Source organism: Bactrocera dorsalis, chromosome 6 (genome assembly GCF_023373825.1).
Source record: "Bactrocera dorsalis isolate Fly_Bdor chromosome 6, ASM2337382v1, whole genome shotgun sequence".
In the NCBI taxonomy this organism is placed as follows: domain Eukaryota; kingdom Metazoa; phylum Arthropoda; class Insecta; order Diptera; family Tephritidae; genus Bactrocera; species Bactrocera dorsalis.
The window spans coordinates 21194839-21220948 of NC_064308.1; the positions used below are offsets into that span (position 1 = coordinate 21194839).

The 26110-nt window shown below is 39.4% G+C and overlaps 2 protein-coding genes across 4 annotated transcripts in view; one reads left to right on the forward strand and one right to left on the reverse strand.

Annotated features, from left to right (window-relative positions):
* LOC125779332 (uncharacterized) overlaps positions 1-13034 on the forward strand; it is a 17653-nt gene extending 4619 nt beyond the window's left edge. For both annotated transcript variants that reach the window (XM_049460619.1, XM_049460620.1), the window contains exon 2: positions 12436-13034. In XM_049460619.1, the coding sequence (XP_049316576.1) occupies positions 12436-13034 (599 nt within the window). The remainder of the gene's footprint in view (positions 1-12435) is intronic.
* The window catches only part of LOC105224496 (plexin-B), a 63484-nt gene continuing 41220 nt past the window's right edge, over positions 3847-26110 (reverse strand). Inside the window, exons 11-12 of one of the 2 annotated variants that reach the window (XM_049459983.1) lie at positions 4651-4894; positions 3847-4501 (exon numbers count right to left, since the gene is read on the reverse strand). In XM_049459983.1, coding sequence (XP_049315940.1) covers positions 4787-4894 — 108 coding nt within the window. In that variant the 3' untranslated portion in view covers positions 3847-4501; positions 4651-4786. Of the gene's footprint in view, positions 4502-4650; positions 26089-26110 lie in introns of those variants that run through there. The other variant, XM_049459984.1, reaches the window with a different exon arrangement.

Here is a 26110-nt window from a genome sequence, read left to right on the forward strand (position 1 = left end):
TTTTGAAAAAAAAAATATAAGTGTAAAATTAATTTTAAATCCAAAAAAATACGTAATTCAAGTAGTAATGGTTATTTTCCGCTTTAAACGCAAATATCGCGAAAACCATTGGTTTCCTGCGGCTATAACTATATATATTCTTGATCCGCAGAACCTCCTCTATCCGACCATAACCATTTCACATCTGTAATCCTGGGTCGGTATTCGGCTGGGATTTAGAATAGCATCCAAAAAGGTATGTACGGATAAGGGAGGTCCCCAAGATCAAATATATATATATATATATATATATATATTAGGGTGTGCCATTCTGAGTGCCATTCTGAGGCAACCTTTTTTTTTCAACTGAAAAACAGGCTCAAAACTTTCGAAAATGTGTAAAAAAAGTCACTCAAAAGATGAGCTCTTAATATTAATATAAAGAGGTGCCTATTTCAAATTTTCTGTTTTCCATATAAATTACATAGAAAAAAAATCATTTTTTTTGTGGCGGTTATTGTGAGGAGGTTTTATATGTGCCCCGATGGCTGCCAGTAGGGATGGTAAACTCGATTCCGATTCTACTCGAGAATCGAGTTTTCTCGTAAAATAATCGATTTTTCTAAAGTCAAGAACCGATTCTTAATCGACTTCGACTACTGGAGATCGATTCCGAAAAAAAAATATATATATATATATATATATAAAGTTGCCGCTCACTTATGGTTTTTGAGATATTTGCATTTAAAGTTCAAAAATTCAACGATTTAAAACGCGTATTTTTCCAATTTATAATTAATTTCATTTTTTCATTCATTTCACTTGTATTTTTAACTTTTATATCCACTAACTAAACTCCACTTATTGGTTTCTAACTATTTATTTTATATTAAATGTTGTAAAAATAACTTGAATTCCATATTAAACTTTAGTTGAAATTCACTTATTCATACAATAAGAAAATTGTTGTAAACAAGCAAAAAATCAGTGTTACTATATTTGTAATGGAATAAAAATAAGACAACAGAGTGATTATAACGTCATTACAAAATACATCATCGTGTAATGAGTAATGTGAACCCGTGAAAGGAGAATCGAAAGGAGAAATTAATTTTAAATCCAAAAAAATACGTAATTCAAGTAGTAATGGTTATTTTCCGCTTTAAACGCAAATATCGCGAAAACCATTGGTTTCCTGCGGCTATAACTATATATATTCTTGATCCGCAGAACCTCCTCTATCCGACCATAACCATTTCACATCTGTAATCCTGGGTCGGTATTCGGCTGGGATTTAGAATAGCATCCAAAAAGGTATGTACGGATAAGGGAGGTCCCCAAGATCAAATATATATATATATATATATATATATATATATATATTAGGGTGTGCCATTCTGAGTGCCATTCTGAGGCAACCTTTTTTTTCAACTGAAAAACAGGCTCAAAACTTTCGAAAATGTGTAAAAAAAAGTCACTCAAAAGATGAGATCTTAATATTAATATAAAGAGGTGCCTATTTCAAATTTTCTGTTTTCCATATAAATTACATAGAAAAAAAATCATTTTTTTTGTGGCGGTTATTGTGAGGAGGTTTTATATGTGCCCCGATGGCTGCCAGTAGGGATGGTAAACTCGATTCCGATTCTACTCGAGAATCGAGTTTTCTCGTAAAATAATCGATTTTTCTAAAGTCAAGAACCGATTCTTAATCGACTTCGACTACTGGAGATCGATTCCGAAAAAAAAATATATATATATATATATATATAAAGTTGCCGCTCACTTATGGTTTTTGAGATATTTGCATTTAAAGTTCAAAAATTCAACGATTTAAAACGCGTATTTTTCCAATTTATAATTAATTTCATTTTTTCATTCATTTCACTTGTATTTTTAACTTTTATATCCACTAACTAAACTCCACTTATTGGTTTCTAACTATTTATTTTATATTAAATGTTGTAAAAATAACTTGAATTCCATATTAAACTTTAGTTGAAATTCACTTATTCATACAATAAGAAAATTGTTGTAAACAAGCAAAAAATCAGTGTTACTATATTTGTAATGGAATAAAAATAAGACAACAGAGTGATTATAACGTCATTACAAAATACATCATCGTGTAATGAGTAATGTGAACCCGTGAAAGGAGAATCGACCACCTCTTCGTCGACTTCAAAGCTGCTTTCGACAGCACGAAAAGGAGCTGCCTTTATGCCGCGATGTCTAAATTGGGTATCCCCGCAAAACGAATACGGTTGTGTAAACTGATATTGAGCAACACCAAAAGTTCCGTCAGGATCGGGAAGGACTTCTTCGAGCCATTCGATATCAAACGAGGTTTCAGACAAGGCGACTCCCTATCGTGCGACTTCTTCAATCTACTGCAGGAGAAAATTATTCGAGCAGCAGAACTAAATCGAGCAGGTACAATTTTTTATAAGAGGGTAGAGCTGCTGGCGTATGCCACCGCGAAAATGTTCAACACCCGCGCCGTTAGTTCTGCTTTCTCCAGACTGGACAAGGAAGCAAAGCAAACGAGTCTGGCAGTGAACGAGGGCAAGACGAAATATCTCCTGTCATCAAACAAATAGTCGTCGCACTCGCGACTTGGCTCTCTCGTCACTGTTGACAGTCATAACTTTGAATTTGGGAACCAGCATAAACGTCACCAACAATGTCAGCTTGGAAATCCAACGCAGGATAACTCTTTCCAACAGGTGCTACTTCGGACTGAGTAGGCAATTGAAAGCAAAGTCCTCTCTCGACGAACAAAAACCAAACTCTAGATGTCACTCATAATTCCCGTCCTGCTATATGGTGCAGAGGCTTGGACGATGATAACAACTGATGAGTCGGCGTTGCGAGTTTTCTAGAGAGAGAGGTTCTGCGAAAGATTTATGGTCCTTTGCGCGTTGGCTCCGCGAATATCGTATTCGGTGGAACGATGAGCTCTACGAGATATACGATGACAGCGGCTACGCTGGCAAAGTCATGTTCTCCGAATGGACGAAAACACTCCAGCTCTGAAAGTATTCGACGCAGTACCCGCCGGGGGTGGCAGAGGAAGAGGAAGACCTCCACTCCGTTGGAAGGACCAAGTGGAGAAGGACCTGGCTTCGCCTGGCATTTCCAATTGGCGCCACGTTGCGAAAAGGAGGAACGGCTGGTGCACTGTTGTTAACTCGGCAGTATGAAGATTAAGATCAGAGAAGACAATTGGAAATAATAATTGACACGCAGTTTTTAGTGTATAAACCAGTGCTGCCAGAACGACGAATTTTCCCCGAATTTTCGAGGCTACACACATGTCAATATAAACCCATACTTTTATGCAATTTGATATCCTATGTTGTACATAAATAGTGTCCTGGTGTCGATTTATATAGAAATGATGTGATGTCGGATTTTTCCATATTTTTTAATATAATGCAATAAAGTTATGGTGATTTATTAGTGCGTTCATATATAATTGACCTTACAATGTTGAAGATTTACAGGTATGGTTGTTCTGATATTTGGCATGGTATTTCACGCATTTCGTATAATATTTCAGGCAATTAAATCCCTGAACAAAAAGACGAAACTGCAGGAGTGGAATTTTTATGTTCTAACTCCATTTAGTCTATTGGTCTTTCAACATACATTTCAATGCAGAAAACAATTTGTGTAAGTTTTTATATATTTATTTCCTAATATGATGCAATTTTGGTAATAACCTTTTGTAAACAGAGTAAATTTTCAAGACCGGATATCTGTTATGTTATTTTTATTTATATTGCAATGTAACGATATGCAATTTGATGGCAATCTGTTCTACGAAATACGAACCAACTGTATTTAAAAACACAAACACTGTAATTTCTGCAATTTCTGGGGCAATTATTCGAGTTTATTTAATATTTGTAAGAAGCAAAAAAAAATATTTAAGAAAATAATTTCAAATGTATGTCTAGTTAACGTGATTGTAGGTACCAACATGACTTTTGACATAAATAACACTTCAATGCTTTCAAAATTGTTCAAATTTCCGAGACGTAATGTAAGTGAAGGTAGCAACGTATTATTGTACATTTACCGTTATAATAAAACTTCTTACTTCTACGATTTAAATTAATATTAATACCTTGAGACGCACTTAGTAATTAAACTTTCAATAAAAATTCATACACGTATACTTTTACAATCCGTTATTTGTTGCTGTTGTAGAATTTATCATATATCATGGTCTTAAAAAAAAGTTATATGTATATTTTAATGTTTAGTAAGTAGTGTCAGTCTGATTATAATATATATTTGCTTCAGTCTAGTATGATCGGCATCTGCGAGATTCGCTGGCATAACTGACTGAAGTAATTTTCTGGAAAATATAACAATTAGAACTATGAGTCAACAGTAGTCATAGCCAAGATGTAGCAAATTTATAGCAAATTGATGGTAGAGCTGGTTAATTGGAGTTGAAATATTGTACACGAGTTATTCGTCTGCAATTTGACAGATGTTCATCTTGCAATAGCTAGAAAAAAAATAAATTTCTTTTGTACTATTCATAATAAAATAGACATTAAATTCACGTTTCTTATTATCTTAGACAGTTTAGAATAGGAAACAAAGTTTCCTTGAGAGCTTTTGTTTGTGAACTATTGCTGCAATTCACGGACTCACCTTTTCTAAACATACTGGAACACTCACTAAAATTCTCTAAATTCATACTGTCCCTTAATATGTAGTGTGACATATTTAATAAATTATTTGCTTTAAATAGTAGTTTATTTTCAGGGAAATAATTTTCATGCAGATGTCAGCAAGCAGAGGTTTCCTCTCCACTTAACGTAAACGCCACATTTTCCAACTTATGTGATAAATTATTTTTTTTGCAATTCAGATCCGTATCTAGAGCATGAACGATCTGTAGAAATGATAAGAAATTAATAAAAGTAATTAATAAAAAATGTGTTTTGAATATATAAATATAATAGAAAACCTTAACACCCAAATTTAATTGCGATTTATGTTACTGGGCGAATCATTATTTTCCCCGAGAACTACTCTTACCTTCGAAACAATTGTGAAACTCCTCCTTGATGAGCAGAAACAGGACTACATAATTCATTAGCGTACAAAATACTATTAAAAATTGTCTTTAGCAATAAGCCACTCAGAAAATAAAATGATGGATTTAGAATCCGAAAAATCCTAGAGAGATTCTTCGAGCGTTTTTGTGTTAAGAATAAATCCGGTACTTATGCTCGAATGGTAAGCACGTATAACATTTAATATTATAAACTAATACAATCAACATAGAAACAGTCAATATGAAAGCATATATACTTTCTTCTCTTTCTTCCCCGGACTTCCACCAATATTTTAATTAGTTAAATTTATTCAGCCGTAAAAAAAAAATTATTTTTTTTGTTACATAAAAACTCATATCAGTAATATGTGAATAAAATATAATTTACACTTCAAATTTTCTTGTGACATCAAAACCTTTAATTTCTTATAAAGTATAAATATCAGCTACCTTTAGAGAGATTACTGCTTAATACAATAGTCTATGTTGTAAATGTGGCAACACCAGTATTTGTCATAAATGTTAAGTCACAAATCTTTTGAAATTGTAGGTGCGCAAAATAGTTTTTGGCTAAATGAGATAAAGAAAACAATCCACACGGGCGCGAAGCTTAATGACCAAAATATTGTATTGGTGAAAAGTAAACATTTATAAACGTGAAAAAAAAATTAAAAACACAAAAAAATAATAAAAAATAATAACAACCTAAAAAGCCAACCAACGTAGGAAAGTCAACCCAACGAAGGAAAGCCAACCCACAAAGGGATATTAACAAAAACGGAACAAGGAACACCAAACAGGAAAGGAAACGGACGGGAAGCAGTTTGGACGAAGTGGCATAAACTAGACCACCCCAACACACAACATTAAAAATAAAAAAAAAAATGTTCAAGTACTCACTTGACAACATTTTCCGGCAATACCCCTTATACTCAACAGTATAAGCAAGATTGCGCAAAAAGTAAGCTAAGGCAATTGCGAAATTCAAAAGGAGAAAAGAAGAATAACAAAACCAAACATACATATATACCGAAACAAAGTGAAAGACAAAATTAATGCGACATACACCCACATGTATGTATAAACAGCATAACAAAAATGAAATTTGACGTATTAACCAAAAGTGCATACCTGCACTTCACCGATTTTCCATTCCCGCGTTATCCGTACGGCAAATAATATACGCACATACATACGGCATACAATTTGCCTATGCCGGTACATACAACGTACATAGGGTACCAAATTAAATTAAAATTTCAAATTTTACAAAATTTGGAAAAAATAAAACGCTAAATGCAAAATTTTAATTTATTAAAAATTTTAAAATTTACTATTAAAAAAAAAAAAAAAATACGGTCAAAATAACACAAAAACTTTAAGCGTTTTTCAAGTATTCACACACACATACTTATATTCAAAGACGAAATCGGCACCTGTCCAGCAATACCCCTTGTTCTTGTTAAAGCACAAGCAAGCAGGATTGCAAACAAAACAAAAAAATAAATGTTTTGCATGTTACGTATGCACATAAACACGCACATATTGTGCAAACTTATATACAAAGGTCATCAATCTTTTTCTCCTTTTTCATTATCGCTCGTATACGCAAGTATTTGCTAACGAGTACGAAACATTAAATAAAATAAAAAACAAAAACAAGAACAAACTAGTAGCTAAATACATAAGCACCGGGAATAAGTAAAACGAAATACGCGTTCGTTATTTGATACATTGCGTATACAACAAAAAAAAAAAAAAAACTTTTTATCTTAAAGATTTCACGCGTACTTATTATTATCAGAAGTACACTGAGAGAATTTTTTTTCTCATATTTGCAATTTTATCATATTATCAAAATAAACGGAAATTCTAAGGAATCTAAATCAATACAATATTTAAAAGTACAAACAATGATTTCAGAAGAAAAGAGCCCATGTACACCTGCTGATGCTACACGCTCAAAGCAAGGTGCTACAAAGCAAAAAAAGCTGAAAGATATTTCATATACTAAATTTATTGCTGAGAGTGACAGTCTAATTCGATACTGCACTCGATTTCTAATTCGAATTCTGAATCAAAAAAGAAAATCTAAGAAATTTCTGGACACGTCTCCAAGCTGCGTATGACGCAATTGTAGAATCTGACGAATCAGATCTACCTGAAAATTTCAAATCTTCAGCATACTCCAAATATGAACACTGCTTAGACCAGTACGAAGAAACAAGAGCTATGATCTCCGATAAATTGAGATTAATTAAAGCAATTGCACCTACTCCACAACCGAGAGTAGAGCTGCCACAAATTCAAAGCCAAGAGGCCTCAGGCATTCACCTTAAAGTGCCAGCATGCGATACAGAAATATTTCATGGAGGTTATGAACAATGGCCTTCCTTCCGGGACATGTTTACGGCCGTGTACATAAACCATCCTAAATTATCTCAAGCGCAAAAATTGTATCACTTCCGATACAAAACAAAAGGCCAAGCAGGCGTAATAGTCAAACAGTTCGCTCTTAATGACGAAAATTTCAATTATGCTTGGGAAGCTCTAAAAGCTCGTTACGAAAACGAAAGAATATTAGTCGACAAACAAGTCACAATATTAATGAATTTACCAAAAATTCAAAAAGAAACAAGTGAAGAATTTATAAAACTTCAATCCACTGTTTCAAATTGCTTGTCGGTTCTAGCGACACAGAATATTCCCACAGACAATTGGGACCCCATTCTGGTAAATATATGCACATCCGCATTACCAGAAAAATCGTTACTTTTGTGGGAGCAATCGCTCTCATCACGAAGAAAGTGCCCAACGTGGCAACAAATGAACGATTTCTTAACTACCCAATACGAAATTGCAGAAAGGGTAGATAAAAAAATGGTCAGAACTAAAAACGTTCAACACGACCTGAACTTAAATCGTAGTTTTTTCAAAACACAAGCGTTCACATCCGAACAAAATAAACATACGTCATGCGAACTGTGTAAAGGAGGGTACAGGCTGAAATCTTGCGAGAAATTTAAAAAACTAAACATTAACGAAAGAAACAATTTCGTAAGAACAAAAAAAATGTGTACCAATTGTTTGTCTCATGCGCATGCGCTCAAAGATTGCGAAAGCAAATTTAATTGCGTTTATTGCCATAAACGACATAACTCAATGCTTCACATTACAAATTTTTCCAGCTTCGCTCAAAATAACACTAATGTTAAAAGAGCTGCGGGATTAGTGGCAACAGCAAATCCCGACTTACAAAATTCAGAAAATTGCCAAGAAGCACCATACTGCTCAAAGGCTTTAAAAACTCAGACGCTACACAGCGAAAACCAAAGCAGTGTATTATTACCCACAGCAGTGGTCTCCATCGAGCACCGAGGAGAACTGTTTAAACTTAGGGCCTTAATAGACCAAGGATCTCAACGATCTTTTATAGCGTCAAGGGCACAAAGTAGGCTACAACTGCCAACAAAACTAGCTAATTTTGAAATTACGGGAATGGGCGGAAGAGTAGTACAAAACCCAAACAAAATCTACCCCATTACCCTTATTTCCCCCCAAGCGGATAAGCGCATTCAAGCAGAAGCTATTGTCTTACCGCAACTAACAAACATGCTTCCAAGCTATCATATAAATAGCAAACATTGGCAAAAGGTTTCACACCTTAAGTTAGCAGACCCCAACTGCAACACTCCCGCTCAAATAGATATTCTATTAGGCAGCGATCTCATACCTCAAATTATTCTCGAAGGTGTTGAGAAAATTACAAAAACACTTCTGGCGCAAAATACCATTTTCGGATGGGTCCTAAGCGGACTAGTTGCGGAACCAGTCACAACAATGACAACTCAAGTTGAGGAAATCTCAAACGAGTACCTCAATACTCAACTAAAGAAATTTTGGGAGTTAGAAGAACTTCCCCCCATATCAATCACAACCCCAGAAGATCGATATTGTGAGGATTTTTACAAATCCACAACTACTCGATTAGATAATGGCCGGTACGTCTTACGACTACCACTAAAGCCAGAATTTCCCCACACACTCGCCTTAGGTCATTCTCGTACCTCTGCTATCCAACAGTTTTTAAGTATGGAAAAAAACCTACTTAAAAAAGGCGAGCTTAAACCAGAATACGATAGGGTTTTAGAAGAATACATCCATTTAAACCACATGGAGGAAGTCAGCCCTGGCGAAAAAATTATAAAAAGTAAATACAATTCTTTTTACCTGCCACATCATGCAGTAATAAAGCCAGACAAAAAAACCACAAAGGTAAGAGTTGTCTTTAATGCATCAAAATCATCAAGTTGGGGGAATTCCCTAAATGACATTTTATTTACGGGACCCACGCTTCAGCCAGATTTAATGCTCCTCATACTAAATTGGCGTATATACAAATACGTTTTCAATGGGGATGTGGAGAAAATGTATCGACAAATAGTCGTACATGATGATGACCAAGATTATCAGCGAATTATTTTCCGAAAATCTCCCAATAGTCCACTACGCGACTTTAAATTAAAAACAGTTACCTTTGGCGTAAACTGTGCCCCATACCTCGCCATTCGTACACTCCACGAACTGGCAGAAGACACAAAGTCAGAATTCAATTGGCAACGACATTCTATCCGGAAGCCACAATCTTCCACAGGCATACGAGTCACTAGCACAAGTGACACAAGCGCAATACAGCAGGGTTTCCGTTGAAAAAGATAACGGCGAACCACCCTAATATTTTAAAGGACATACCTAAAGAAAATCTATTAGACACTAATTTCCTTAAATTCGAAAAGGAAAACACAACAAAAACTTTGGGGATACAATGGAATGCGATATCTGACCAGTTTTCATACACAAATGAGTCAATATCCGCACTATCAGCTATAACAAAGAGGCAAATTTTATCCTCGGTGGCAAAACTTTTCGACCCCGCAGGATGGCTTTCACCAATTATGTAACAAGCAAAGATTCTAATACAAGAATTGTGGCTAGACGGAACTGACTGGGATGAACAAGTGAAACCACTTCGTTTAGAAAAGTGGTCCCAGTTCGCGGGTAATCTGAATGATATCTCACAGATACAAATCCCACGATGGATAAATTATGCCCCAGAGCACAAAGTCGAACTACATGGCTTCTGTGATGCCTCTGAAAAGGCATATTGTGCCACCATCTATGTGCGCACACAATCTGACACAGCGACCACCAGTCACCTACTGGTAGCCAAAGCAAAAGTGGCTCCGCTAAAAACAATAAGTCTGCCACGACTGGAACTATGTGGTGCGCTACTACTAGCCAAACTAGTATCCATGGTGCAAACGCATCTAAATATGACCAAATATAAATTGTATCTCTGGTCTGATTCCGAAATTGTATTAGTCTGGTTAGAAAAGCCACCACACCCGTGGAAAACATATATTTCTAATCGAACCTCTCAAATACTTGACCTAGTAGGAGCAGCCACATGGCGACACGTAGCCAGTGCCGACAATCCTGCTGATCTAGGTACAAGAGGGTGCAAACCCCTGGATCTTGCCACCACCACGCTCTGGTGGAATGGCCCCCGATGGTTAACCGAATCCACAGATTCTTGGCCACAATCGACAATACGCATTGCCCCCGAAAGTCGAAAAATCGACTCCTTTCACACGACATTGGATGATACTGACATCCTTAAGCGATTTTCATCATACCCTCGAGCCCTCAGGATAATCGCTTACATGCTCAACTTCATAGAGCGACTCAAACTTAGAATTAAGGGAATGCGCACAGTATGTCCCCAAGGCGTTACATTGACGCACCTAGACCTAGAAAAGGCAAAGGTCGCTCTTATCACTTATACTCAGTCGCGCCACTTCAGCTGCGAGATGTCACTACTAAGAGAATCGAAGCCGATTGACAAAAAGAGCTCACTCTTAGTACTAAATCCATTTCTGGATACGAAAGGTCTGCTTCGTGCTAATGGTCGGCTTGCTAACTCAAGCCTGACATAAAACGAACGCCATCCTCTAATAATACCAGAAAAGTCTCGACTTGCAACATTGCTACTCAAGTATGTACATATACTAATGTTGCACGCGGAACATCGCCTAATGCAATATATAATCCGCCAAGAGTTCTATGTTCCCCGGCTTAAGCCCCCAATAAAAAAGTGCATTTTCATGTGCAAGATCTGCACTATGCATAAACAGAAGATGAGGACGCAGATTATGGCAGCACTTCCACCGGAACGCTGCAACTTCGCTCTGCCTCTCACTATCACAGGTATTGATTTTGCTGAGCCTTTTCAGATAAAGGCGTCCATGCTAAGGTCTCCTACCCTAATGAAAGGCTACGTGGCTGTCTTTGTCTGTTTTACGACAAAAGCAGTGCACCTCGAGCTATGTACTAATCTGACAAAAGAGGCTTTTCTCGCGGCATTTGCTCGCTCCGTCGGGCGACGCGATTTTCCGTCCAAACTCATGAGCGACAATGGAAAAACCTTTATCGGAGCTCAAAGAGCCACAGAAAAACAGTTTGTGGACTTTATTCAACAAGTCTCCCCTGAGATTGTACAAAAGTACGCCCCCCAAGGCATTAATTGGTAATTCATCCCCCCAAGAGCTCCTCATATGGGTGGTTTATGGGAATCAGCTGTAAAAAGCTTCAAATCCCACTTAAAGAAAGTAGCTGGAAACTACAAATTTAATTACGAAGAATTTACAACTCTATTAATTCGCATTGAAGCCGTTCTCAATTCACGGCCACTAACAACACTCTCGCAAGATCCCTCAGATCTCACAGCCCTAACACCAGGGCACTTTCTCAAAGGAGCACCCATTGTGGCCACACCTGAGCCAGGCGTGGAGTCGCTATCCTTATTAAATCGATGGGAGAGAATTAAAATTTTCCATCACAATTTCAGTCGCAGATGGAAAGAAGACTATTTAAAGGACCTCCGCAAGAGGTATCGATGGAAAACATCAGAAAATGCGCCAAAGCTTGGAGATTGTGTACTTATTAACGACGATTGTCTTCCACCTACCGAGTGGCGACTTGGCCGTATTGAAAAGCTCCATTATGGCTCAGACGGCGTCGTTGATCTCCGTACTCAAAGCGGAATACTCACCAGACCGCTGGTTAAATTATGCTTTCTACCAACTGCGGATAATAACGAAAATCCGATACTAAACAATCCGAACATAATGCCGTAACGCAAATGAAAATAAATCAATAAAATCGCAACCCGCAACCAACCGTTAACAATAACAATAAAAATAAAAATAACAAAAGAATGGTCGGTGAATACGACGACCAGTCATGCCACATAACGTGGCCCAATCACACATTCTATTTATATACTACCATGTATATTCAAATACAATTTCTTACAGAGTTCAAGATGGACGTGGACATGCCTACAATCCCAACACCAACTGTTCGGTCTGCCACCAACGGGGCACGTATTGGGCCTACTCCTCCGCCCCGCTCAACCAGTGCTACGGTATCGACTGCCGCTTCTGGTAGTGGCTCACGAGCAGCCCCATCTACGCCATCCGCTCAAGTCGAGCCGCGTCGCATCCGATGCCCGCTATGTCGCCGGAAACATCGACTGCAACACTGTGGGCTCTTTAAGGAGCTAACACCGACACAACGACATCGTGTTGCCCAGGCACATGAGCACTGCCTCAACTGCCTGTCGCACACGCATGAGACGCAGGAGTGTGCTTCTTCCGACTTATGCCACACGTGTGACAGACCACATCACACGCTGCTGCACAGGACCCCACGACGCGATGTAGGTCGGCCAGCTGCCCCAAGCACGGGTAGATCAACGCAAGGAGACCGGACGGTACGACGTCGAACTACTGCAGCCCGGCCTGCGCCCCATCAATGGCGTTCGCACCGCGTTGCACAAAAGCGCCACAGCATCGCCCCGCTACTGGACTCAGCAACGTGGTGGCAACACTCCAGCAATTGCAGAGATTGCTAGGCTGAATATTCGCTTAGGGGGCCCGGATGGCTAAATGAGATAAGCCGCCAACCCCCCATATTGAATTTCCCTTGTAACTTAGCCGCGTTTTTATTAAAATAAGTGGAAGTGGTAAGTGTCACAAGGATCACAGTGAATTGGACAATGCTGCTTTAAACAGTTTTTAAAGTATTTTTTATTTCTTAATACATAATAAATGTAAAAGTCAGAAATATTTCAATGTGTACAGTGTAATTAAAATGTATTAATTGTAAAATGTATGCAAATTGAGTTAAACATAGTGACAGAGCATGTATTACTTTTACAAATTTTTGAACTTTACATACATACAAATATCTCGAAAACTGTAAATCTGAGGGGGGCACATGTTCAAACACTTTTTAATCCTGAGGTGTTTCTCTATTCAAATCACGTCACCAAAATAATCGTAATATTGCCATAACATTTATATGGAACCTAGGATTTATTTTGATTCCTCACAGGAAATCCAAAATAGTATAAATATTCTTCTTCTTAATTGGCGTAGACCCCACTTACGCGATTATAGCCGAGTTAACAACCGCGCGCCAGTCGTTTCTTCTTTTCGCTACGTGGCGCTAATTGAATATTCCAAGCGAAGCCAGGTCTTTCTCCACCTCCCCCGGCGAGTACTGCGTCGAATACTTTCAGAGCAGGAGAGTTTTCGTCCATCCGGACAACATGACCTAGCCAGCGTAGCCGTTGTTGTTGTTGTAGCGGCAGTTGTAGCGTTGTTGTTGTTGTATCGGCAGCGTAGCCGTTGTCTTTTAATTCGCTGAACTATGTCAATGTCGTCGTATATCTCGTACAGCTCATCTTTCCATTGAATGCGATATTCGCCGAGGCCAACGCGCAAAGGACCATAAATCTTTCGCAGAACTTTTCTCTCGAAAACTCGCAACGTCGACTCATCCGTTGTTGACATCGTCCAAGCCCCTGCATAGGGAATCGCCTTGTCTGAAACCTCGTTTGGTATCCAACGGCTCGGAGAGGTCCTTCCCGATTCTGACGGAGCTTTCGGTATTGCTCAACGTCAGCTTACACAGCCGTATTAGTTTTGCGGGGATACCAAATTCAGACATCGCGGCATAAAGGCAGCCCCTTTTCGTGCTGTCGAAAGCAGCTTTGAAATCGACGAAGAGGTGGTGTGTGCCGATTTTGCTTTCACGGGTCTTTTTCAAGATTTGGCACATGGTGAATATCTGGCCGATTGTTGATTTGCCAGGTCTAAGGCCACACTGATAAGGTCCAATCAGTTTGTTGACGGTGGGCTTTAATCTTTCACACAATACGCTCGATAGAACTTTATATGCGATGTTTAAGAGGCAGATTGAGGGGTCTCCTTTTTTATGGATTGGGCATAGCACACTTAGCGGCCCCTGTCGCTTCATTGTTCTTCAGGAGGGCAACTGCTTTCGAACTTCTTCATGGTCGGGTAGTGGAACGTCTGCTCCATCGTCATCGATTGGAGAATCGGGTTCGCCTTCTCCTGGCGTTGTGCGTTCACTGCCATTCAGCAGGCTGGAGAAGTGTTGCCTCCATATTTTAAGTATGCTCTGGGCATCGGTGACTAGATCACCTTTGGGGGTTCTACAAGAATATGCTCCGGTCTTGAAACCCTCTGTAAGCCGCCGCATTTTTTCGTAGAATTTTCGAGCATTACCCCTGTCGGCCAGCTTATCAAGCTCTTCGTACTCACGCATTTCGGCCTCTTTCTTTTTCTGTCTACAAATGCGTCTCGCTTCCCTCTTCAACTCTCGGTATCTATCCCATCCCGCACGTGTTGTGGTCGATCGTAACGTTGCGAGGTAGGCAGCCTGTTTTCTCTCCGCTGCGACACGGCACTCCTCGTCGTACCAGCTGTTCTTTTGCACCTTCCGAAAACCAATGGTTTCGGTTGCAGCTGTGCGTAAGGAGTTTGAAATGCCGTCCCACAGTTCCCTTATACCGAGTTGTTGACGAGTGCTCTCAGAGAGCAGGAGTGCAAGCCGAGTAGAAAATCGTTCGGCTGTCTGTTGTGATTGCAGCTTCTCGACGTCGAACCTTCCTTGTGTTTGTTGGCGTGCGTTTTTTGCTGCACAGAGGCGGGTGCGAATTTTGGCTACAACAATATAGTGGTTTGAGGCGATGTTAGGACCTCGGAGCGCACGCACATCTAAAACACTGGAGACGTGTCTTCCGTCTATCACAACATGATCGATCTGGTTGGTGGTTTTTCGATCCGGAGACAGCCAGGTAGCTTGATGTATCTTCTTATGCTGGAATCTAGTACTACAGATAACCATATTTCGGGCCCCGGCGAAGTCGATCAGCCTCAACCCATTTGGGGATGTTTCCTCGTGGAGGCTGAATTTACCGACCGTAGTGCCAAAGATACCTTCTTTGCCCACCCTGGCGTTGAAGTCGCCAAGCACGATTTTGACATCGTGGCGGGGGCAGCTCTCATAAGCGAGCTCCAAGCGCTCATAAGAGTCATCTTTGGTCACATCGTCTTTCTTTTCCGTCGGGGCGTGGGCGCAAATCAGCGATATGTTGAAGAACTTCGCTTTGATGCGGATTGTGACTAGGCGTTCATTCACCGGAGTGAATGATAGTACTCGGCGACGGAGTCTCTCGCCCACCACGAATACCACACCAAACTTGCGCAGCCTTTATTTTTACGAGGACATCAACAAGCTGGGCAGGGGCACCTTCCCAATTAAGAGAGCGAACATTTCAGGCGCATGTCCTCAATTCGTAGTCCTTGCCATCCTTTGCCATGGTCGTCATCAAAAGTGGGGTCTCTCATCCGAGGCTAATTGCTACTTTTCATTGGTGGTGTTTTTTACGTGGCGGGTCCCAAACGAAGCGCACAACCATATGCAGGGGATGTTTCGCCTTTTCACTTCGGCTCGCCTTCAAACGGATGTTCTTAGGCTACCCAGAGGATACTTGGTCAAAGACCGGAAGTCGTGAGCTGCTTGAGTCATATGTAAAAGAATCGTTTCTGGCCACTCCCAAGTGAATGGCGATCAGAGAACTTTCCTCACTTGCGTGAACTTCTACACATGACTCCGATCGCACTATTCAATTAATCAGTGGTGTGGAATCTGATAGTTGTCGGAATTAGAATTTAACCGAAAAAATGGAAGGTGCCATGGCTGCAGGTCCTCCACACAATGATGTTACCGTGAAATTATGTGTGACGGAGCTTGCATACCAAGCCTCTCCAAAGATTTTAGAAATTCCACTGAATAATTCACGGCTTCGAATTTTTGGCAGCTAAAATTGTGCGTGCGCGTGGACTTCAGTGGCATGCGAAGTAGCTATCGAATCGTCTATCGTTTGATTCCAATGATTATCATGTTCCCGCAATTGTAATTGCGAACATGCTTCTCAAAAGGTTGCAAACACTCTACCATTCACAGTATGCAATGACTCAAATGAAATTTAACCACGTATGTACATTTATCAATAGCAACTGAAAGTAGAAGCAACCGTCGTTTTGCGGAGGGATTGTGTAAATTCATCCTAAGGCATTAGTTGAAGACACACCTTGGATGTCCATCTACTGGCTGGCCATAGTTTCTGCGTAACTATTTCTTCTACGATGCATTCCATATATAATATCAAGGTATTTCCGAATAGAGCTTTGTTCTCGCAAGCGGATCACTGACGCAAGTTGAGAACAAACTCGTCAAGGTCAATTTTGTTGCTGGCGGTGTTTCGACTGGTATATATATATTCTCTGGGTTGAAATACGCTCTTTGGCCATTCTCCAATGAACTGCGAGACGCACAACAGTCGGAAAACGTTCATAAATTGCAAAAGTAAATATCCTAAAAAGCGCTTTATTGCAGTTCACGTATCGATCGATTTGATACTTGCTGATCTTATCTCGTTCAAGGGCAATAACCGCCATGTTGCTTTCTTTGGTGACGTATTTGCAAACGTATTTGATCGATTTTACCAAACTGCAATAATCAACATTCAAATGAGTTTTGAATGTGAAATAGACAACAGTAGCGAATATGGCACGATCCATAGTTATCGACTTCGAAATTCACTCCTTTAAGTTGAATGCTAAATGTTCTGCCATTGTCGTCTGGTAATCTACGCCGATAGAGTGGATATCCATCATTTCCCGTTTGCTTTTCCGAAATAAAAGCACGTGGATAGCGTTTCGTGCATTTGTTACAAGCCGAAGTGGGATTGTGGTGTCCGAAAGGTCCATGAAAAATATGGGTCTTCATCACTTCGTATAATACTGAATCTTTCTCTGCATCAGGAATTTCCGCAGAAATTATTTCATCAATTTGATCTGGTGTAACCACCATCTACCATCCAAAGAAAAATATGTGCGTGTGGCAAACCACTTTTTGCAACTCAACAGAGTACATGCAGCATCTAACAGCACCATATATACCATACTTTGCTTCAAGATAAAGTCCATCAAACATCTTAGCTGTTGTTTGAAAAATTGTTGTTTTAACGGTTTGCTAATCCCCGTTAGTATGGTAAGGGTCGTTTGTGTTGTCGTTGAGGTCATCTAACGGTAGGCCCAAGGAACGTGCTGTTTCGACGGGGTCGGACTAAAGGGAGGAGGGTGTTAGATGGGTAAGGCTTGTACGGCATTCAAAGAGGTGGCCAGTGTCATGCGGAGACTCGTTGCATGCAGGACATACATTAAGTATGTCGGGGTCGACGTAGTCGAGGAATGACCTTTTGATGCTCCTAGGGGGCGGTTCCGCTCCAAGCAGATGGCTGCAAGGGTGATTCCTACGGAAACATCCCAGCAGGAACTGCCTGAGAGGAGTTCATTATACTCCTTTACACGTAGCGTCTCACTGTGGAGGTGTTCAATGGGAGACATCAAGAGGCATCCCGTCGTGGTCCGGAGTGCTGTATTCTGGCAGGTCTGAAGTTTCCTCATCTGCGTGCCACTGCATCCAGGCGACCATATTGGTGCTGCGTAGTTGAGGACCGGCCGGCCGATTGCCTTGTAAGTTGCCAGCAACGTTTCTTTGTCTTTTCCTCATGTGCTGCCGGCTAACGACTTGAGGATTTTGTTGCGGCTCTGTATCTTGGCGATAATCGCGGTCGTATGGGGAGAGAAGGAGCATAGACTATCAAAAATTACACCTTAAATCTAAGGATTTTTTACAGTCGGAATTTTGACGCCATCGACTGCATTATTAAGTTCAAGTCTATACTCCTTCGTCCAGTTTGTGAATATGGTCGCTGTGGATTTGGTAGGGGAAAGTTGGAGATTCCGTGCAGTGAGGAAACGAGAAAGGTCGGAGAGGTAGTTGTTTACTTTCGAACAAATGCGATCGATTCCATTGCCCGACGTCAATATCGTGCAGTCATCTGCGTACGAGGTTATGGAAACCCCCACTGGTGGTTGCGGGAGTTTCGAGATATAGGAGTTAAAATGTAACCGGGAGAGGACACCACCCTGCGGAGCCCCCTGTTTAATTTTTTTCACTTTAGATGTTTCACCTCGAAATAGTACGGAAGTCTGACGACCGCGATAGTTCATGGTCCACCTCTTTAACCCTGGAGGAAGCGTTGTTTTTTCTATGTCCTGCAGTAGCGTTGTGTGGTTGACTGTGTCAAAGGCTTTTGACAAGTCCAACGCTACGAGGATCGTTCTCTCACAGGGTGGCTTCTGGTTGAGGCCACGGACTATCTGGGCGTTTATGACGCTAATTGCTGTGGTTGTGCCGTGCACTTTGCGGAATCCATGCTGGTGAATGGCTAGGCTCAGTTGGTGAGTGAAAGTCGAGAGTAGCAAGGCCTCAAATGTCTGCACTACTGGGGGGAGGAGAGTTATCGGGCGATAAGATTCCTCTTTATTGGCGGGTTTCCCAGGTTTCAGTAGTGGCACCACTCTTCCAATTTTCCACACATCGGGTATTTGAAGAGTGGTTAGTGACAAGTTGAGGACCTTGGTGTGATAACTTACTCCCGTCGAGCCTAGATGCTTTAGCATTAGCATGTTGATTCCATTAGGGCCAATGGATTTGGATGATTTTGATGAACCTCCTCATCGGTGAAAGTAAGCGGCGCGCAGTTGTTTGGCATTTTGCGCAGCCGTCGGTTAACACATCTCTTGGCTTTGTCTACGGAAGGGAGCAGTGTAAACTGCCGGCTAAAATAGCTCGCGCACTTCTTCGGGTCCGAAGAGGCATGGCCATTGAATTGAATTTCAACTCCGTCGTCATGTCTCTTCGGATCAGTCAAGTCAGTCAGAGTGGGAGCTATGTTGCCTGTTTGAGCTCCTGTTGCAGTCATCTAACCCCGTCATCTGTTGGCCACTCTGGTTAAGTGGCGGCGCGGCGCGCGAACTATGTGCAGTGCAGATTGCACAGCCGTAGAAGCTTGTGTCGCAGTATTGCGCAGGCAACATGGGTCCACGTAACGCGTGGTCCACTCCCTATGAGTCTTAAGGCCTGAGCAGGTCTTAAGATGGCTCCATCCATTGCAGAAAAATTCCTCCGGGCCCGGGTTGGACTCAATGCCAGCACGAGTCCGGAGGATACGGAGCAACCTTGCTGCAAAGCGTTGCTCCAATGACGACAAACACAAATTAGTACTCATCGATCCAAACGGGGTTAGATCGCCGAAAAAACAGCCCTTGGTCGGAAAAAATCTGAGTCAATTCCGGTGCGTAGAACCGGCTGTCGTGGGAATTGAATCCTGTTTGAAAAGTCGTGACGATCGCTTTCTGATTGACCGCGATCCATAATTCCACACGTATGCTATGGAATCCTCGGAGTACTCGTTCATGTGTATTGAGCTGCCATACGTTGATGGCAAAAGGAAAGCCGACTGATATTAGCGTGACCTCTTCGCAGCTTCGTAACAAATTTCAATCTGTAATTGGTCACTTTGTATGAAACACACAAAGTTTTCACTGAATAATTTTCAATAATTTTTCTTTTGAATAGCCGGTATAAAAAAGCAAGTGACCGAAATTGAACGATTCAAAAAATTTAAAAATCAAAATATAGAAAAATAAAACAAAAAATTTAAAAAAAATATGTATGGAAAAAAGTTACTTTTTGGAATTGTGCAATTTTCCGGCATTTCCTCTTGAAATGTATAAGGGTTTTTTTTATTTCTAAACCTTACCCGATCCACAACGAATAATCTCTGAAAATTTCATCAAGATTGGTGCAGCCGTTCACGAGCTTAAGCGCTACTATCAAAGAAACATTCAAGAAAATAGTTGTTCTTAGGGATTCGCAGTAAAAACCATCTTTAAATATCAATGAATATTTAAAAAGAGAATTGGCCAAATTGGTCCAGGCGTTGTTGAGTTATGCGCTTACCAACACATTTTGCGATTCATTTTTATATTATAGACAAGTCTAAGCTCGCTTGTCCTCTCGCTCATTGTTGTCAGGGATATCATCTTTTTTTTAGCTGAATTGGCAATCTAAATTTTTTATTGACATCGTAAATCACTTAAGGAATAGTACATACATAAATATGTATGATGTAACAACATCTTCACAGTGTCCGCATCTGCATCATATGTGGTTACATCATATATGGTATATGCTTCTTGTTATAGTGAATAACAGTGCACGAGTAGAGTAGAAGAGGGCGCGTTACACGCCCTATATCTAAACATATGGTAATGTTTTGTCCAACATTCATCGAATGTATTTGCAAAATCGACTGCTACTGCACATGCATTGCATTCAGGAATATTTGTCAGCTATTATGCGCTCATCTCAAATTATGATTTAACCTTTTCTTATTCAGTTACAACTATCATTATAATTCATATATGTATATGTGAACCACTGTACCCTGCCAGTAACTGTGTGATTATTTTGTACAAAAAAAATTGTAAAAAAATTTTCAAATTTATCTTACATGAATATTGAACACATGCTTTTGTTTTAAAATATACTTTTTTCCTTTATGAATAGATATGACTTTAACATAAAACGATAGAAAGTAACCTATATCAGCACCATTTTTCAGCCGTTCTTGAGCTATAAATATAGACATAAATTGCGAAATCTAGGATGGTTTTACTTAAAAAAGCTAGGACTAAAGGGATACACGTGCAAATTGTCACGTCTTTCCGTGCTGTGGTTCGGGCGGAATGCGTGGACATAAAAAAGGCGTTTCATTTTTAAATATAAGAATAACTGTGTAGAAAAGCGAAATTAAATGAAAATTAGCACACAACAAAATTGAGAGCCGAGCAACAGGAGGTGGCCCCTTTTCTAAATATCAGCTTACTCAACTCAGCAACTATTGTGCGTCTTTGTGGCATTTCGCAAACTGTAGAAGGCTAAACAACGCCGTGTTGCTGCCATTGGAATTACAAGTGGAATCGTCGAGGGCTGCATATGTGGTTCTATGATATTTAATACCATAAGAACACATACACAGTAAATACAAGCTAAATTCCACTCCGGTTCTCCTGTGGCAACAAGTGGGTTACTGTGATCTCTTAGTATTTTCCTTTTATGTTTTTTAGGATTGCTTTCGCACGACTTGTCACTTTAGTAAACAGCTGATTCGAATATTGTTTTTGCGTGTATTCGAAAACACGAATATCCAAACAGATTCTGTGACACCATTGAAAATCAGAATTGGTTTGCAATGACGGAAGTTTACGAAGCTGCGATTAAAAATTTAATTTTCAATTAAAATTGCCGAGCTGATTGTAAATTTTATTATTATTTGTCACATTAGTAAACAGCTGATTCCAATATTGTTTTTGCGTATATTCGAAAAGACGAAAATCTCAACATATGAGTTTACGATGCTGAGATTAAAAAGTTAATTCTACACAAACATAACAAAAACTCTCAGGGTCATTAGAACGAGTGGGATGTTTCCGATGTAACAAACGTATACTTATAAATGATGCAAGTTAGTAGAATGCAATAGTTTTACAGAAGTATAAATGAAGTTATTAAACAAATATAGTGGTCAGAAATTCTTATGTGACTGTCACAAAAAACAAGACGTTATTATTACATACTAGAGGACGCGTTCACGCTTTGCTATAGCTGACAAATAAATAATACTACTCCTCAACTAATACCATCTATATTATTTCTCTTAGTATAACTATTAGTTAATGAAACATAGCATTTTTGTGAAGCAACTTGTGTTAGTTTACAAAAAAAATGGATCATAAATATTTCGTGTGTTAATAAAGCATTGCTTTTTGGGAGAAAATACTGTTGAATTAGGGCTCTGCACCAGGGAAATCAGTCGTTGAAAAGAGATTTGCTAAGTTTGAAAGAGACGAAATGAGTCCCGAGTACAATCAGCAATTCGTTGTTTATTCGTTTAGATCAGTGTTTCCCAAAGTGGGCGATAACGCCCCTTTGTGTGCGCTGCAGCTGTCAAGGGGGGCGGTAAGAGACCCAGAAAGAAAATGGGGGCGTTGTGTAGAGGCCTGGGGGGTTATTTGTAATTTTATTTAGCTAGGAGGCCTCTTAGACAACGACTACATGAGCTCTCGACTCTCAACAACAACTTGTGAACATCAACTAACTCAAACTCGGTTCTATATTTCTCTCCGCGTAGTTCATATATCTGTCCTATTTTATTGAATATAGAAAAAATGAAAATCATGTCAATCGGTCGCTCCGTTTCATAACGGGGCATCTCGACAGGATGAAATTTATAGAATACTAACTATCAGACGTATTGCTATTGCCATTGCCAAATCTGTATGTGGGCATTTGCTATCATAATATAATCATTTGCGCAAAGGTGTAGGGTAGGTAGGTTCGAGCTGATGTAGTGCACGTTTTGAGCTTTTGAACTATATTATCCGAAAAATTCCTTTGAGTAATAATTCTGTGCAAAGACGAATTGTTGAAATGGCTGAAAACATTGAAGAATCATTGTGCGATCACCTGAGGACAAGCCAATTCTCAATTCAGCTCCATGAGTCCACTTTACTAACTAATGAAGCATTGTTGTTGTCTTACGTGAGGTTTATTAAATATGAGAAAATATGTGAAGAACTATTATTTGCTAGAAATTTAGAGACCGATACAAAAGGCGAAACCATATTCAATATATTGGAAAAGTTTTGCGATGAGAAAGAGATTCTTTTGAAAAATATTATTTCAATTGCTACGGATGGCGCTCCGGCTATGATAGGGTGCCATAAAGGCTTAATAGCGCACTTAAAAAATAAAATTCTAGATGTCCTTGGTGTACATTGCGTTATTCATAGACAACATTTAGTTGCTAGAAACTTAAGTGAAAAACTATTTCAATTAGTGCGATATGTCATCAAAGCAGTCAATAAAATCCGCAACAGCTCTTTGAAAGATAGATTATTTCATCAGCTTTGTGTTACTAATGACGAGGATTTCAATCGTTTGTTGTTTCATACTGAAGTTCGTTGGCTATGAAGAGGCAATTGTCTGACGCGATTCTACAACCTGTTTGACTCTGTTATAGAGTTCTTGGAAACTAAAGATATAGAATTTCAAGACAAGCTCATAACATCAAAGAATCATATAGCTTACATGACAGACCTGTACAAATCATGTCGTTGAATCTCCAACTGCAAGTCACTAAACTAAATTTAATTAAAACAAAAAACGTCGTTTCTGCTTTCGCAGCCAAATTGCTTCTACACAAAAAGAATCTGGGCAGACGTAAGTTTCACAATTTTCCGAATTTATCAGTATCATGCAGTACCGACGAATTGTTTTCCTACTGCCAACATTTGGAAAACCTCCACACTGACTTTACCGAACGATACCAGGACATTTATCAGTATCATGCAGTACCGACGAATTGTTTTCCTACTGCCAACATTTGGAAAACCTCCACACTGACTTTACCGAACGATACCAGGACATTTTGAACTTGGAAATACTAGACTGGGTGTTCAAAAAAGGGTAGCAAGAATTTTGGCTACAAAAATCGATCTCGCAATTGTACCCTGGATTGTGGTCAATCGTTCAACGATTCTTGATAGCATTCCCCTCGTCATATTTGTGTGAACGTGGATTTAGTGCTGTGACAACACTGCTTACTAAAAATAGAAATCGTTTGCTTGTTACCGAACGTGGCGACTTGCTACTGTTCTTGAGTAAATTAGAACCTGATATTAACAAACTTATTAAACAGCATCAGATTCATCGTTCACATTACTTTTTATATATGGGTCGATTATTTTAGTTTTATTTTTAATAAAAGATTATCTATTTTAATACTATAAAGTTGTGTTTCAGTAATCATTCTTATTGGCAGGTGGAGCCCGTAAGAGTTAACTTCAGGCCTAAGCGCCGTTGCATGTTACGTACTGCCCTCAGGTTTCAAGTTGCTGGTTATAGTATAAGTTTCGTTTAGAATTCTCCGTTAATATACATATATAGGTCACAATAATTAATTTGAAGTTAAATAGGTGAAAAAAGGGGGGCGCTAAAAAAATATTTATTCTCAAAGTGGGCGGTAGACAAAATAAGTTTGGGAACCACTGGTTTAGATTATGAACTTGCGAGGCACCCACTTTGCACAGAGCTTTCGCCTCATTACTGCCTGTGGCCCGCACATGTTAAATTTGGAGCAAAACAATACCTCTTTCCTAAACCATGAACAGCTTTTTTGTCATTAGACAATACAAACGTTTTTACTCTAGACGTTACTCTTAAAAGAGCGACATACAGTAGGCCATGTGAACAACAGTCAACGCTCAAATCTAAGCCTGCAAAGTTGAAGGTTTGACCCTGCGATTTATTAATGGTCATTGCAAAAAATTTCTTGACCGGAAACTGAAATAGTTTAAATTGGAAGAATAAATCCGATGGTATCAGAGGTATTCGGGGAATCAATACATCTTCTCCGGTACCACATCTTGTGAGTATTGTGCACTCAATTATGAAAATTTTCAGTGGTTTTACCTGCAAACAACCTACTTTTAACACCATTTTGTGAGGAGGGTGTCCAGAGGGATTCAAACAGTTTAGAAATTTTGTAGGAAAATTAATAGCTTCTTCCAAATCGAGAACAGTATAGACCGAGAAGTATATTTTAGTCGTCGCATCAATTTTTAAAAGAATCAAGTTAATTACCTTATCTACTTATTCGTTAGTTGGTGACCTAATCGCTCTTTCTTTAAACCAAGATATTGTGTTATGACTTATATTATCAATGTCAGAATAGACATTGTTGACTAACTCTTCAATATTGGCTATCAAAACACAAAGGTTTTCTAGGTCAACCCTTCTCTCACTTTGTGTTAACTCTCCATTGCCAACTTTTTGCAGCGTCCCTGGAAATAGTATGTTCTCACGTGAAGAACCTAATGTTAGTTGTGAGATCTAATCAATAATCAAAGGTTGAATCTTCTTAGGCAAGCATTTATTTCGTCAGTACGTATTCCTCGAGCCACAACTGGTAGGATTTGACGGAAATCTCCTGAGGGCAGAATTGTACATCCACCCATAAGTGAATTTTTGTTGCGCAAATCGCGTAATGTCCTATCCTGTGCTTCCACAGACATCTTAAACAAGATAGTTTCGTAGCACTATTAATGAGCAGTCACGCATAAATTTTCCTGTATTGCTCTGTTTAGAAACACTACAGAAGCTGTTCGATGGCGATTTTCAGCAGGAGCTTGAATGTAGAGTGTGCGATTCGGCCTCCTTCCAAAAGCGTAGCGCCAATGCCGGATGACGCATCAGCTAACGCAATTTTTTCGGTAGATATCACTTTTTTAAAAGCAGATTGTAAAACTCTCAAAAATAACGGTATTTTCCACTATTTAATGGACGTTATTATGCATATAAACCTTTCTCTTCAATCACTCTATATATTAAAAAACCGCATCAAAATCCGTTACATAGTTTTAAAGATTTAAGCACACAAAGGGACATAGGGACAGAAAAATCGACTTTCTTTTATACTATGTATTTATTGAGGGTACACCAACCTGAATAAAAATCCTCTGAAAATTCGAGTGGCAAAAACAGTGTAATTTTTGTACTCTATCATAACAACTAACCATTATGGTTTATTATTCGTGTGCAGGGATTTTATATGCAAACTGCAAGATTCATGTCATAAAT